At 35.7% G+C, this 15,177-nt stretch overlaps 1 protein-coding gene across 3 annotated transcripts in view; it reads right to left on the reverse strand.

The window, feature by feature from the left end:
* The window catches only part of PDE10A (phosphodiesterase 10A), a 355,321-nt gene that overhangs the window by 16,580 nt on the left and 323,564 nt on the right, over positions 1 to 15,177 (reverse strand). For all 3 annotated transcript variants that reach the window (XM_027633632.1, XM_027633637.1, XM_027633642.1), the window contains exons 13-18: positions 14,424 to 14,610; positions 12,867 to 13,009; positions 10,787 to 10,870; positions 7,527 to 7,677; positions 4,863 to 5,018; positions 1,498 to 1,670 (exon numbers count right to left, since the gene is read on the reverse strand). In XM_027633632.1, coding sequence (XP_027489433.1) covers positions 1,498 to 1,670; positions 4,863 to 5,018; positions 7,527 to 7,677; positions 10,787 to 10,870; positions 12,867 to 13,009; positions 14,424 to 14,610 — 894 coding nt within the window. The remainder of the gene's footprint in view (positions 1 to 1,497; positions 1,671 to 4,862; positions 5,019 to 7,526; positions 7,678 to 10,786; positions 10,871 to 12,866; positions 13,010 to 14,423; positions 14,611 to 15,177) is intronic.

A 15,177-nucleotide genomic window follows, 5' to 3' on the forward strand; every position in this document is an offset into this window, starting at 1 on the left:
GAACTCTGACAGGACAAGAATCCTACATGTATCTCTGTCCTGTACACTGTCAAATCTGTACACAGAGTAACTGAACATCAGTAGAATTATAATTATTATTAGAATAAGACACACACCCACACACAAATCTCATACAATCAGTTTTCTAGCACTTGTCTACTGTCCAAACCTATGGTTTGTGAATCTAAGTTTTATAAAGCAAACTGGCAAATTAATTAATGCATTCACATGTTTTCCACTCCATGGAGAAATTAGGATGACCCTTAAGGAGACCTGCATCTTTGTTAACAATGCCTATTCCATGTAAAAAAGCACAGAGTTAATTAAGTTGCACGCAAGTGTGATGGCAGTCATTAAAACTGTACTAACAAACAAATATACTGGGGAAATACACAGATACACAATATAATCAATAGATAAATGACAAAGCACAATTCCCCTGAGTTAGAGTATTCATCAGCCAAATAAGGGTCAAATTTAGTTTTCCATTGCACATACGGTACCAACTACAAGTCTTAAATTTGTTAGCCACATTACAAACTGATGCCTATCTTGTGGCTTTGAACTGAAAATGCCCTGAAGGCAGGTAAGATTTAAAAAAAATATAAACAGAATATTCAATCACACACTAAATAGTTATCTTATTAAAATTTTGTAAATCCTAAATTCAAGATTTCTGACAAATTTCATTCTGAGAATTTCAGGAGCTGCTATGTCTTTGTCTTTTTAAGATGTTCAGGTTTATTAAAATCTGATAAGTTTCAGTTCCATACTAGAAAATAAGTTTTTTTTAAAACTATTTTTCCTACAGTGGTATAGTGATTTATTTAAAACTACTGGCAAAAGCCTGTAAAACTCCTCAAAGACCTAAGATCAGAAGTTCCTTTTGAAAAGAAAACCGAATGATGACTCAATATTTTCTCATATTGCCTCCCTAATTTTTTTATTCATTAGATTAAGGACAGGATCCACTTTTGAGTAAAGAATCTCTGAAGGGCTGCATAGGTGCTTTAATGAAGCCTGTTATGAGATACATCTCTCATCCAGACTGCAGTTTTGCTTTTGTGGAGAGTCATGTATATGAATATGAATATTTTATATTTTTTAAATCTTAGAGCTATCTTAAATCCCAAAGGTTGAGATCTGACCACAGTTTTTCTCTAAAAAACATGTTGACAGAATAATAAAAATATTGACATAAAAATAAAACAAAGTAATTACTGCAGTAGGCTTTTTTCCCCAACACCTAACTGCCTGTGCACTAAACTTTCCTCTGCAGATGACTGCCACTGAACTGTGCAGATGATACCCAAAGGCAGGGTCGATGCAAATATAAAGCAATGGAAATCCTTGGTACATATTTGGAATTTTACACACTGCTAATCTTAGAAATCACATATATAAGAAAATTACTGTTCAGAGACAATTAAAAAAAAAAAAAAGGTTTCTCCCTCTCGATTAATGCCATACGGATCTACTACTGGCTTGCAGTTTCACCTGTGTGCTTGGTTCTTAAGGTTTAATGCTCCTGTCTGATGCAGCTCTTCAAGTTGTTTTCTATTTCCAAAATACAGGGCAAGGTCTGTGGCGATGATGGCTTTCCGGATGATCTCAAGTACTTGCTCATATTCGCTGGAGCTCAGATTGGAGAAGACATTGTGCCCTTCCAGCTATGAAAAAGTAAAAAACCAATAAAAAGCACAAGCTCTAATTCTGAGATGATTTCAGTCTTTACTTTACCAGACAGGTTACAACGGTTTTACAGCCCAATGACAAGTTTAGATGCAAATTCAAATGTTGACAGCCTGAAATTCCCATTTTTATCTTTCCTTTTTAAATATTGTCTAGAATAAAACCTGTGACTAAACCATTAATTTGTTTTTGGGACTGCTCCTTCTGAAGCCTAAAGGTATTACTAGAGAAAAATTCTAGCTTTTTCTTCTCTGATTTATAAGTATCACAGACTCAGTCTAGACTGTTAGTTTGGAAACTTGTGGACAAATCCTGGTCCTGAGTCCTGCATGGTCAAGTTGGTAAACTGAGTGCCTGATTCACTTTAGCACAATTTTGATACTGCATAACATATAATATGGCTAAAGAAAAGAAGTTGAAAGTACTAAATAATTTTCTTTTCCTAATGTTCCAAATGAAATGTGCCCAGAATTGATGCATCTACTGACATAATTCTCCGTATAGAAATAAAGTTAATTATTTTAATGTATAGGACCATCTAGGGGAAAAGGCTGATTTGCTCAACCTTGAGTTAACTGACTCATAAACTAAAGACAATGATTTCCACTATGAAAGTTCTGGCAACACACCACTGTTGTCCCTTTTCAATTTCCACTATGTATTATTGAGCATTTAACTGACAATATCCATGCACTGTGATAGCTCAAGAAGCTATGCAGCAAATGTGGGTAGAGTCCTTCCCAAATCTTTGTTCGTGAAGCCTAGCCATGATGATATCACATTTTGAAAAGTCAACACTATTTGTTGTCTCTAAGATTTGGAAAACAACTTGTCAAAAGTCTTCCTACTGTTGAGAGGAAGCAGAGAAAGAATGAGCCAGCCATGTCAAGGTGTGCACATTCAGAAACAGAAAATATTATTAAAATATATCAAATGCAGATATGTTTTGACATTTAATTGGCATTTGGGCTGAAGCTCATAAAAAGTTTCCCTGATTTTCATCAAGCATTTACATAATTTGCTCAAAATAAATCCTCTGCAGTACAATTAGGCTTGGTTTCTTTCACCATCTGGAACGTAAACATCACTTTCCAATATTTTTACTTAGATGAGTAGATTTACTGGGAATAATTAATAGAAAATACAATCCATCTGTGTCTCAATGCTCCTCTGACAGATTCCTAAGTCACAAAACGTGGTGTTTTTTAAAAAAAAAAGAGTTCAGAACATTTTAACCTATCATAAACATTTTGGGAGTACGAAATTACTACTATCAGTTTTCATGATTTATGGTTTTGGGGACCCTTTCCTCCCCAACCTTGCTGTCTAATCCATGAGAATAGGATTTGTCCTAATTTGTCCTAATATTTAAATTATTCTAGATTCTACTCTTATGCTTTAGAAGCTGCACTCTCAGAAAGACCACTGTGACAGCTTCTATTCACACTACTAGAAAAGAACTGATTCTGTTAGGTACTGACAGAAGCTGTGAGTTATGAGTATGTCACTTAGGCTTTTGAGCAGTACATACAAAGTACAACTCCCAAGATTTTGTTCTTTCCCTGCTGAGCTAAAGCTAGTGAATAGAATCTTCTCTATCCACTGCAAGTGGATGAGCAAAGCAGCTCTGCAATTTCAAGCAGTTAGAAGTACTGCAAGTTAGTAATGTAAAATTAAAACTCATCCAGATAAACCCTTAAGATTTTGGTGGGTCCAGGAATTCAGTAAGGCTTTTTGATTCAAATGAAAAACAGAAAGTCCAAAACGCTGCTCTAATCTGTCTTTGCTTCTAATTACCACCCATGGGGTACTTTGGTAGGTGGTGTCTTGAATCCACTCTATAGCCTTGACCACTTATCCCCCTTTCCTGACTCACACTAACAGCAAGGCTAGGAAGTAGCAGGGAAGGAAAAGGGTTCCCTGCCTTCTTGGAAAATGGGACTTTCATCGATTACTACATTTCTGCTGGAAAAATGCAAAATGGTTTGGACAGGGAAGTGTTAATGACTGAGGAACATGCTCACTGTGCACAAACTCACATGAGGAATGAACACTAAACATCTAATGCCATACCAGCACTGAAGGACTCCTACATGAAGGAACATTCAGAGATAAAGTTTCTATTCTGTGATTAAATGTGTATGATACCTAAAACCATAATCACAAGATGTGCTTCTGAATACAACAGAGAGAATATGTATTTTTCCTAAAAGTTGATTAGGTATTTAAGAAAATAAATATCTTTTCCCTGAAAGACCACAAAGAAAGAAAAGTTAACAACGAATTAGTGGCACAGTAGCATGGTAAGGCTGTGCATTGAGTGTGTGCACGGTAAACTAAAACCACTGAGCACAAGTATATTATGGACTGGCTGTTGGTTTCATGAGTGAGAGTTCTCATTATTCTAACTGAAAAAAAAAAAATTCACTAATGAAAAAATATCTGTGTGTCAATAGCACACAGATTTCCCAAAATGTATCTGCATGCATTCTTGTAGTTTTGTCTTCATTAAACAAACACATGACCTCATATTAGGAACTCTCTTTCACAGAATATTACCTTATTCATTTTTTTATTTCAAATTGTTGAGTTACAAAGAAGCACAGGATAACATAATGAAATAAGTTTACGATATTCATGCGTGCAAAATTAACATTTCCTCTTTCATGCCACACATTTAATGTTCACAGAATTTATTACAGCATATTTTCAAGCTTCTCATGCAAAAAACCCTCACTATTTGAGGTTTTTTTCAGAATTTCAGGATGGTTGAAGACTTTGTCACAGTCCAATATGATGGAAATATCTAAGTAAGTGAGAAACTGATTTTTCATTTTCAAAGTTCCTATTCCACATGGTCACAGGAAAAAGCCTCATTGACCCAGAAGCTAAAATCTCCAAAGGAAGGCCATAAACAAAGGTCTTCAAATACACAATACCTTTTATAACCTCAAGATTTTGAGAAAGCTATGTTTTACATGATTTTTGAATGCTTGGATTGCTAATTGTAAAACCTGGCTTGCTGTAATAAATCTTCCATTCTTCTAAATGAGTACTACAGTCCAGACACTAAATTAAGCATGCTTCAGAAAATCTACTGGGTAATTATGTGATTCCTATTTTTGCCACTGGACTCTCCTGCACAGAAGATACAATTTCAGTAATCCTACCTGCAGGATGGACACAGTCTGCGAGAAGTGGTGCTGTTCCATTGTTGACGTGGAATAGAGAGCAGCTAAGGGGTGATCAAATTTCTGAAGATAGCTGTTGCTGTAACCTCTGTGATCCAGGTCATGACACAGGCATGCAACTAAAAGACCTTTGCGCTACAAAAAAAAATTGACATAAGCATGAAAAGCAGGATGTATTTTCTGCCCCTAGATGTCACTCTCTACCCAAAATACTGTAGAAGTTGCATCATGCACTGCCTTCAAAAAGCACATGGAGAGATATCCTTAAAATTGTGAGAAACATGACAGTGAGGACATGCTGAATTAAAATTCTTGGTCCAATTGTAATTCAAACCTTTTATATATTATGCATTTAAAAAAGATTGCTGCACAATTACATACTATTGGATGGACTCCTCTTCAGAAGAAATCTGCATTTTAAACAGTCTGGTCATCCACTGAATCCTCATCATTTTTATTAAAACAGTAACAAGCACAGTTATTGAGTTAGAAGAAATATATAAGGTGTATGATCTCCCAGAGAAGGTAGTTGCACCGAAGTTCAATCCCAGACCTGCTTCTGCAAGACTCCTCAAAGACGCTGACCAAGTCTCCTACTTGAAATTTTTTCTAGGAAGTCACTAATATGTGCCACAATTGCTGGACAATGACAATTGCAAACAAAGACAGTAACTGACTTTTCTTTATTTAATTAACTCTTAATATCCTGGAGAAATGGAATCCCTGAAATCTCTCTTTCAACACACAAAATACATGAAGTCTTGCAAAAGGTTTTCACACAGCAGGTGTGTTTTAAAAACAAATTCATTAATGTTCGTGAATTTGTCACTGTCAGAACGGAGTATCATGAAAATATCTTTACAGACCTAAGAGCTGTCTTATAGTTTGTTCTGATGAGTATTCAGTAAACAAGGATAAGGCTATAAAATCAGGCAGAAAAAGAACACTGATTAACCACCCATTATGCGAGCAACATCCAACCTCTACGCTGCACTAACAGATATGAGTCTGAGGAAAAATAGCAAACAACGATGTAACTAAAGATATTATTATAAATATACAATGTGTAGAAATAAGTTTGCAGCAACTGTAACTCTATTTCTGATTTTGAGACATTCACTTTTATTTTGAATGATGTCTTTTCAATATTGCAACTTGTGAAGTACATTTCTAAAAAGTACGTAAAAAACCCAGATGATGCAGCAGCCCATGTCCACACAGATCCTCAGGAGAAGTGGAACTCTTAGGAACATAACACACACCTCTATCACTTGAAGCCATGCAGTAACAAGCTTGTCCCAGTCTCCATGTCTCAGGAAGTCATTTTTGTCAGTCCTTCAGGATTAGACAATGCTGTATCACAGTGCTCTTGACTTTGTACCCATCGTCCCTGTTTGGATCCCAGTTCTTTGACCATTGCAAACTGCTGAATCTATTTATCTGCAGATCAATGTCTCCCTTACAGTATTTCATACTTCTCTTTCCAACTTGAAGTGTACTGGTTTTCATGTCATCATCCCTCACCAAGGACCAACCCATCCTAGTTCCCCAAACTTTCCTTCAGCAGTGTCCTGTATTCTTGTTGGATTCATCTGCAGTACCAAAAAAGGAGACTGCTTGAAAGAGCTGGAATATAGGCTGGTATAAGACACTCAAACAGATGAAGGCTGGTTGGACTTTCAGGGAACAAAGACTGTTTCCATCTCTCTTAGCAGCTGTCTCTTTTGCTCTCCTTTCTTTCTTACTCTGCATCTCCAAAGAGATGGACTTGCTACTTGGTTACTACTAAGTGTTATCGGAGCTTTAAATATTCCCTGAGGCTCCTCTTCACAGATTTTGTTGTTAAAAGAATACTGATTTTTTTTTTTCCAAACTTGTATAGCTTTGCCAAGACCATTTTCATATTTCTACTAGCACGTTTCCTTAAAAGAGCCAAACAATTTTGACTGAAATTTTCCCAAATGAATCAGCTTAAGGAAGTTAACAGAGCTTGGAAAATTACAGTCCAAATGACTAGTATTTGTCAGAGTTATACACAGCTGAAAACAGGTTCTCCCAGTTAGAAGTTTCATGTAACATTACTAAGAGACAGCACTCCCAGTTATACTTACCATAAATCAGAAGAAAAACAAGTGACAAGTCTTTATACTGTGTATTAACATTCTAAGCCTTCCATTTTATTATTATATCTTTTCCAGTTAGTGATTTAATTTAAAGTTTGACTCTTCTCCTTTACTCACATACACTAACCATCTCTGCAACCCTTGTCCTTCTATTCAGGATCCCCCAGACTCCACAGGATCCAATATCCAGAGTGTTTCCCTCCCTCAGAAGAGATCCAACACTTAGTTTAAGTATTAAAGTCTGTGGTTGTAAGTGGGCAGGGAGAACCTCAAAACTTGGATATGGACTTACAGCAAATCTGCCACAGCTTTTTCAGGAACAGACATGAAAAATATGTCTAGAATTAGGAATCCGATTAATTCTCCTTCCTCAACCTCTCTACTCACATCCATTCTTCTATAGGGACCTTAACATATGCTCTGCCCAAGCCAACAACAGAACTCTAGCTTAGAAAATGTACTTGTATGAGAGCTGATAGCTCTGATGAGGTGTAGTAACTGATACCATCCCGTCACCTACCTCTAGATCAGTGAAAAGCCCCTGGTTGTTCTGTAGTATGGCATACATGCAATGTGCAACGGTAACTGCATGCTTCCAGTTGTGGTAGGGGACACGGCGATAATTCTTCTTTACAGACATAGTAAATCGGCACAGCTTTTCAAGTTCAAAGCTAGGAAGAAATTAATTTGGTCAGAGACAAGAAATAAGAACAGGAAAAATAACCAACAAAGGAGAAAAGATGCTCTTTGATTTACTTTTCTTGCTAAAGTACTCTCACTGTGGATGACTCATTGAATGACATGAAGAGTCATTTGTAGAATCACAGAATCATAGAATCAACTGGGTTGGAAAAGACCTCAAAGATCATCAAGTTCAACCCTTGATCCAACCCTTGATCCAACACCCTTGTAGTTACTAGACCATGGCACTAAGGGTCACATCCAGTGTCATCTTAAAAATCTCGAAGGATGGTGAATTCACCACCTCCCTGGGCAGCCAATTCCAGTGTCTGATTACTCCCTCTGTAAAAAATTTCTTCCTAATATCCAACGTAAACCTCCCCGGCACATCTTAAGACCATGCCCTCTTGTCCTACTGCTGGTTGCCTGGGAGAAGAGACCGACCCCCACCTGGCTACAACTTCCTTTCAGGGAGTTGTAGAGAGTGATAAGGTCTCCCCTGAGCCTCCCCGAGTGTGGATACCTGCAATGGTCTCAGTTTAATCTGTTCAGGAACATAAGTCATGCTACCCAGCTCAGTCAACACAACTGCATAACCTTCCCTGCTCTCAGAAACTTGAAGTGTGATTTCTTTCAATAGTGATCAAAGCAGAAAATTCAGGTTTTTTTAAGCAAAGGACACAGCAGAAATCAACCTGTTTACATAGAAATGCTCCATTGTTGAAATTGTGAAAAAAGGAAGATATTCTTTTTCCAATACTTTTAGATTTTTTTTTTTCCAGTTTGGCCAAACAGAACTGAAATTCCCATTTCATTGTTAATTCACTTCTCACCAAAAAACATTTTGCTAAGTAACTGCCGGTCACTCATATAAATGCCCAAAACTATAGCAATTAGGAGATTATTTCTTACAAGATTTTCTGATATATTTTTGCTTTTAATATAGACAAAGAAAATTAATTGAGGAATAAGAGTGTTTTCACTAAGGTAATAATAAAAAGTAATAAAGTTTTTGTTATGTTTGGCTTATGTGCTCATCAAAAACACCTTTGAGAGAGTTCACATGTAGTGCCAGAGTTCTGCATAGCCTTTACTAGACTTCATCTCCCAATGTTCCTTTGAAAGGAAAGCTAAATACTTTTTGTTTACAGATAGGAAATTCAGGCACAGATTAGGTATCAGATAACATTTTCTAAAGTACCTCATCTGAGCGGCCTGGGGTGAAAAAGGAAAATTAAACTTGAGTCCAGAATTGAACTGCAGGTGCCAGAGTCCTAGATCATTGACTTTTCATCTCATAAAAAGATCAGTTTTCCCTTACTCTCATTTTTTCCCGTTACTGGGATTTGACTTCCTTTTATGTTCCATGTTTTGATAATTTCTTGGGTATATCAGGAAAGTGGTACTAATGTTGTAGTTTTGCAGTACATGTGAGCTGAGAAAAAAAAGCTGAATATCTCCAAGCTATATTTAAAAATATAAACATACATACTGAGTGGAGCCAATTCTATAGAAATACATATTTCTATAGCTATATGCTGAGCAAGGTCATTATTATTCTTATCTTTAGTCAGACATAAGTAAAACCAGAGGCATATTGTCTTTCAAAAAGCTTTAGGTTTTCTTTTTTTAATTCTAGAAAGTCAGAAGCTCTAGAATAATTCATAGAACTATTGTTTAAAGTAGTACATCATAATTCAGAATATCACAATAGTAACTTCCATTTACATCCAATATCAATTCAATGGTTATCACATAATATTACAGTTATAGCTAATGGGAAAACCATTATCAATGATGTTTCAACATAGAACACTATTACTTCCTCTGATGCTGTATTTTGTATACTTGATTGAAGCAGTAAAATATTATTTCTTCAAAGGAGCAAAGAAAATGTAGTGGGTATTATAGACTTTTGTCTGAAATCCACTCTGGACAGGACAATTATACCTTTTATAGGTAAATACTTAAAGGCACAACCTTACTCCTCAATATACTAAAAAGCAAATTTTAGTCTTCAAATATTTGTATTTGTTTCAAAGGGTTGAGAAGTTTTGTTCTTTCAGAAATTAAATACAAGTCCAGTCCCAACAGCCTCTTTTTCAAATATTTTCCTCATTTTTGTTTCTTTAACTTTATATGTGAAAGCTGAGATTAATTTGAAAAACATCAATTAGATATCAATTCTTTCTCATTGAAGTCACACTTTGAAAGGAAAAGACTGGGAGTCAGAGAGGGAAGAGAACAGAACCTAGCTGAAAATCTGAACCCCAATCCTGCATCCACAGCCATTCAGTCAGCAATGGAAACAATCTAAATACACTGAGCAGTAGAGAACTGTATTTAGAAGAGTCACCCACTTCCACTGAGGAAGACAGAAAGACCCACCCAGTTAGTAAGATAAAATGAAGCACCAGCAAATGTTTCCCAAATGTTGCTCCCTTTTGTAGGGAGATACTTCCCCTTTCAACTGACCACCTACAGATTTTTTTCCATAATTCGGAGTAGCTCCTTTCTTTCAGCAATGGGACATACTTAGCCAAGAGACTATTGATCTTAATAATGATAATGGACACTGAGAGAAAGGTCAATAAATGAAGCATTTACTTTGAAAGTATTTCACTTCCATAATTAATGCACAACTATGCAAATAACTGATTTATTTAGCAAGATAAGATCTAACCTTGGTTTATTTTTACCATATAGTCTACTAATTTCAGCAACTATATATTTGAAAAATCTGTGTTTACAATCCTTCTCTCCTTTTTTGCAAGAATGCCTTTAATGTCTTCACCATCTTCTGTCTGAAAAACAATCTCATCTCAGAACCAAACAATGCTTCTATACATTGGAAGGACAACTGTTTGGATGATATCATGAGTTCGTTAACCTGACTGTTCACAGATTTTATTAACTGGAGACCAAGAAGCTAGGACAGAAAATTCAGCTTGCTAATTACATCCCTGTACAGAATAGACATAGTAAATAAATGTCAAAGAAAGTAGACCTTGAATTAGAAAATAATTACATCAAAATTTATTCATAAATAAACCCCCACAGAAATAACACAACTGAAGCAATAGATCATATACTTCATACCAGGCTGTCCCACAGGACTGGTGAACCATGTAGACAAAAATGGCAGGCCAGACATCCTCATATGGACTGATATCAAAATGGTATCTAAGAAGAAAGTTTCAGCTTAGTAAAGACAAACACCTTTACATTCTTACTAAAAGCAGGTGAAAATGACTAGGTAATGCATATGCAGCAACTTTCACTTGTTTCTGGATACACACAGAAAACTGAATTTACAGGCTGTATTTTCCAGTAATATTGAGTTATACATTTCTGCTAAGGTCAATGGAACTACGCTCATAGGATCATAGAATCATTTAATCATTTAGGTTGGAAAATACCCTTATGATAGTGCCCAACTGTTAGCCTTTGGCTTTGTTTAGTTAACAGAAACATATATCTTTATTTAGGGATCCATTATTTAAGTAATAGACAAAAAAATCTCGGGGATGATGAGGCTTTACAGGACCTCCTAAAGCATTTCAGTCTTTTCTCCCAGGAATTGTAAACATGGTGTCTCTAATAATATATTTACTGGCCTTCTTTTTCAATAATTTCTGTTGCAAATTGTGTAAGACTTGCTTTAATTTTGATAGAGTGAAAAAATCAATTTTACTGGCTAATAGAAATCAAAATGAAACTTAAAAAATTAAACATTTATAACATATTTTTTATGTTTCATCAGCTGAAGACTTCTCCCCTCTCCTGATATCAATATTTAGGCCTAACATTAGGGACTTGGGACAGCAGAACTGTTTGTCCTTCTATTTATTAACCCTTTCCCTGTGCCTTCTGTGCTTCAAGTCCTCTATTTCCTCTCCCTGGAACTCAGCTAACCACTTGCTTGTAATGTGTCATAATGAACAGCACAGCAGGTGTGAGACAGCTGAAGGTAGCTGAATTGCTTGGAAAATGCTTAAATGTATTCAGATTGCTTGAACTAGAGGATGCTAATGTAATTTAGAATGAAACCTGTCATCTTTACAAGTAAAATTCATTTTTTATGAGGAGGTGGGTTATATAATATCACCTAACAAAGTACAAGAAATTGTATTGCAAAGAGTAAGCTTTTATTAGGGTGTAATCCTGCAAGCTGCTGGCATTCCAGTAAATCACTTCAGCATGTAATGAACTTTAAGCATTCTCTGTTAAGCACAGGCTCACATGCTTTGTTCGGTCACAGCTACAACGCTCAGCGCTGAACACAAGTGAACAAGTGTGAAAGATTAGATTTACAAAGGCAACTTAGATTTTGTGACTCAGTAGCTGACTTTAGGCACCTGGTCACTAGAGTAGAATTTACTGTCCTGGACCGGAAAGACTGACTAAAAAATATGATGACTTGCATTGTTACATTGAGTGGGCACTGACTAATAAAATACAGATAGAGGTACATCTTCAGCACACAGCGGATACTGGAGAGCCAAAAATAACTGAATTATGTCAGAGAAAGCCTAAGAGGCTGGATGGAAAGTCCTCCTCTAAATTTAGGCTTCAACTCTAAACTCTAGCACTTGGGATTCATAACCCTGAATTATCATTTTCCCCTCCTTCAAGAAGCACAAGCAGGTGTAAACACACATACATACTTGAAACTCACAAAAAACCCAAACATCTCTTACATCAATTCCCAACCCAAACCCCAAAAACACACAACCCAGAACATCCTAGGAACAAGCTAGGATGCACGTGTTCTATTCTAAAACATATCCAAGGGAATGACATCAGGCATTTGGTCCATGTTCAGCCTCAGCCTGCTCTCTGGGTCTGAGTTGACCATGACTTGGGATTATCAGAATGAAAGCTCAGTTCTAAAATCCTAGATAACAACTAATGATTAAAGCAACTACTGTACCTACCAATGCCTGTGGAAAATGCTACCATTCTGAGTAGGTATTATTTTATATCTTTGAAAGATAAATTTTGTTCATGGGTCATTAAGTATAATTAAGAAAGCCAGAGATAAACATCCATGATATTGTGATAGTTCAATATTAAATGTGCTTCCTACACAACACTCCACTACAAATAGGAAAAAACCCCTGTCTTTTTACCAGGTTGATACAAGATACAATTGCTGCTATATAAGAAAAATACTTACAGCTCAATTTCTTTATAAATATGTGGAGGCAGTGTACAGTGCATGAGGTTTTGCCACTCTTCTGCTGTACAAACACTATGGTAGGACAGCTTCTCCATTGTTACACGGTAAATACACTCTGAATGACGAATTCTGTGGTACATCTGAAAAAGGGAAGTCATTTATGAATGTGAAATTTTACTAAAGGAAAAAAATTCCTGTATTCAAGCACCGATTATTAAAACACACATCTGCAAAAATGTTAGTGCTTTTGGCTGCACAACTTCACACATTAGAAAAGTGACAGATTATATGAAATTCAGTACTTCTGGAAAACTAGGCCTTCTATCGCATCATTCTGCATCTGCTCATTTGGGTAAACATCTAAGGCTCAGCTGACGTTCCACTGCATGTGAGCTCTCCCAGGAAAGAGAATCCAAGTCCAGGAGTCAGAAACAGAGCTAATTCCCTTGCAAAATGCTAACAGAAAGAAAACCGGTAACAGGGCACAATTCATATTTTCTGCCACTGCATGAATTCAGCTATTAATTGGTACAAATTACTACTACCTGTGCACAGTAAAAAGTATGTGAGATGTTTATCATGCCTACATTATTATGCAATATGAAATATAAGTACAGTTAATTATTGAGATGTTCAGAGAGTTATTGCAGCATGGCATGGTTTGTAAACAAGTGAGGACATAAGTTATTACTAAAACAATCCTCTGGAGCAGTGTGCCCTGAACAGTAACATTCACCATCTGAAAAGAGTGAATTCACACACAACTGGGTGATTGCAAAGTCTGAAGTGTAATTTATATGCAGGCCTTTCTACTTGCATTGAGCAGTATGAAACGACTTTAATTAACCGTTAGTAAAATTTTCTGCCCCAGTGTACCAACAACATGATGTTGGTAAAATCACTTAATGTAAATCACCAGGCTTAACTGGCATTGCATTGTATCTTACCTCCCATGAATACACAGTTTTTCTGCATTGCATTTTCATAGAATTTATTGTATTTTTATATTTATAGTAATAATCATTAAATGTCTATGTATCCTACAGGAATAGTAATTTTTGAGAGGGTAAAGGGTTTGAGGACAAAAAAAGCTATCCGCTCTTTTCTAGAAGTACAGATAATTATGAGTATATACCATAGCATATAAAGGTATAAATTGATCTCTGAGTATTAAGCATATGGAATTGAGAGAATACATAGCAACTCCATCCCACAGTTAAATTTGTAAAACATGTAATCTGAACTTATAAAAGTAAATAAGAATCATACTTTCTAAAGGAAAAGAGAGGACAGATACTATTCACATTTCAGAGCTTGCTCTCTCACTTTAGCTACTCAAAATTGATGTTTCCAGAGTATGCTTACTTCAAAAAGGATCAAATTAATCCCTATCATCCTCTTAAAATAGAATTATTCAGCAAGGAATTCAATGATTCCTGTTTTCTTGTTAATTCAATGAAACAAATTATGAATAATTTTAATAATCTGCAACATCAAAACACCTAACTATTCCCATTATAACTAACAGCTTAAAAAACTGTAAATAAAACTTACATTAGCACAGTGTAAGGCTAAAGCACAAAAGACGGCAAACATTTTAAAGTTGTTCTCATCAGTTTTAGAGAAGGCACTTCCACTTATTTTGTTCACCATCTGCACAACACCTATTACACTTCCTCGGCTTACAATAGGCATGCACAGGATATTTCTGGTTGTGTACCCTGTGTAGAGGTCTACTTCTCTGGAAAGCCATAAAAGAGAAAGAAAAAGAGAAAATAATTAGTATTATTAATTAATATCTATTCCGTGATTCTCAGAAATGTTGATGAACAATATACTGAATCGTTTCAAAGTAGTTGTAACTAGTACATCCAAGAATTTCACCTCCAAAGCCCTCAAATATTTCCATCTACTGTGTCACACTTAGAAAGAACTTTTTAATCCTTTAATCTCCATTTTCAAGGTAAAAAAATAATATTTCCTCAAACATAGAGTAAGTTTTTTCATAAACTCAAAGAACATTTAAATATTTTTAGGAGTGCTATTTGTCAGTGAACTGGTTTTTCTCCCCTGAAATTAATCACATCACAGGGAAACTAATAATGAAAGTTGGCAACAATCTCAATAAATTTTTCTCCATTATATTTATATTTGATAAAAATAACACTTTTTATTTGTATCTTAAAAATATCTATGATGTCTAAAGCAGGTTGCCTCCTCATCAGAGAATCACAGCTCCATGAATGCATATGAATATGAAATTTAGGCGGTCAATTTAACTAAAAGGTCTGATGAGCTATCTTCCCCT

Source organism: Corapipo altera, unplaced genomic scaffold (assembly GCF_003945725.1).
Source record: "Corapipo altera isolate COAL_440 unplaced genomic scaffold, ASM394572v1 2b, whole genome shotgun sequence".
NCBI lineage: Eukaryota > Metazoa > Chordata > Aves > Passeriformes > Pipridae > Corapipo > Corapipo altera.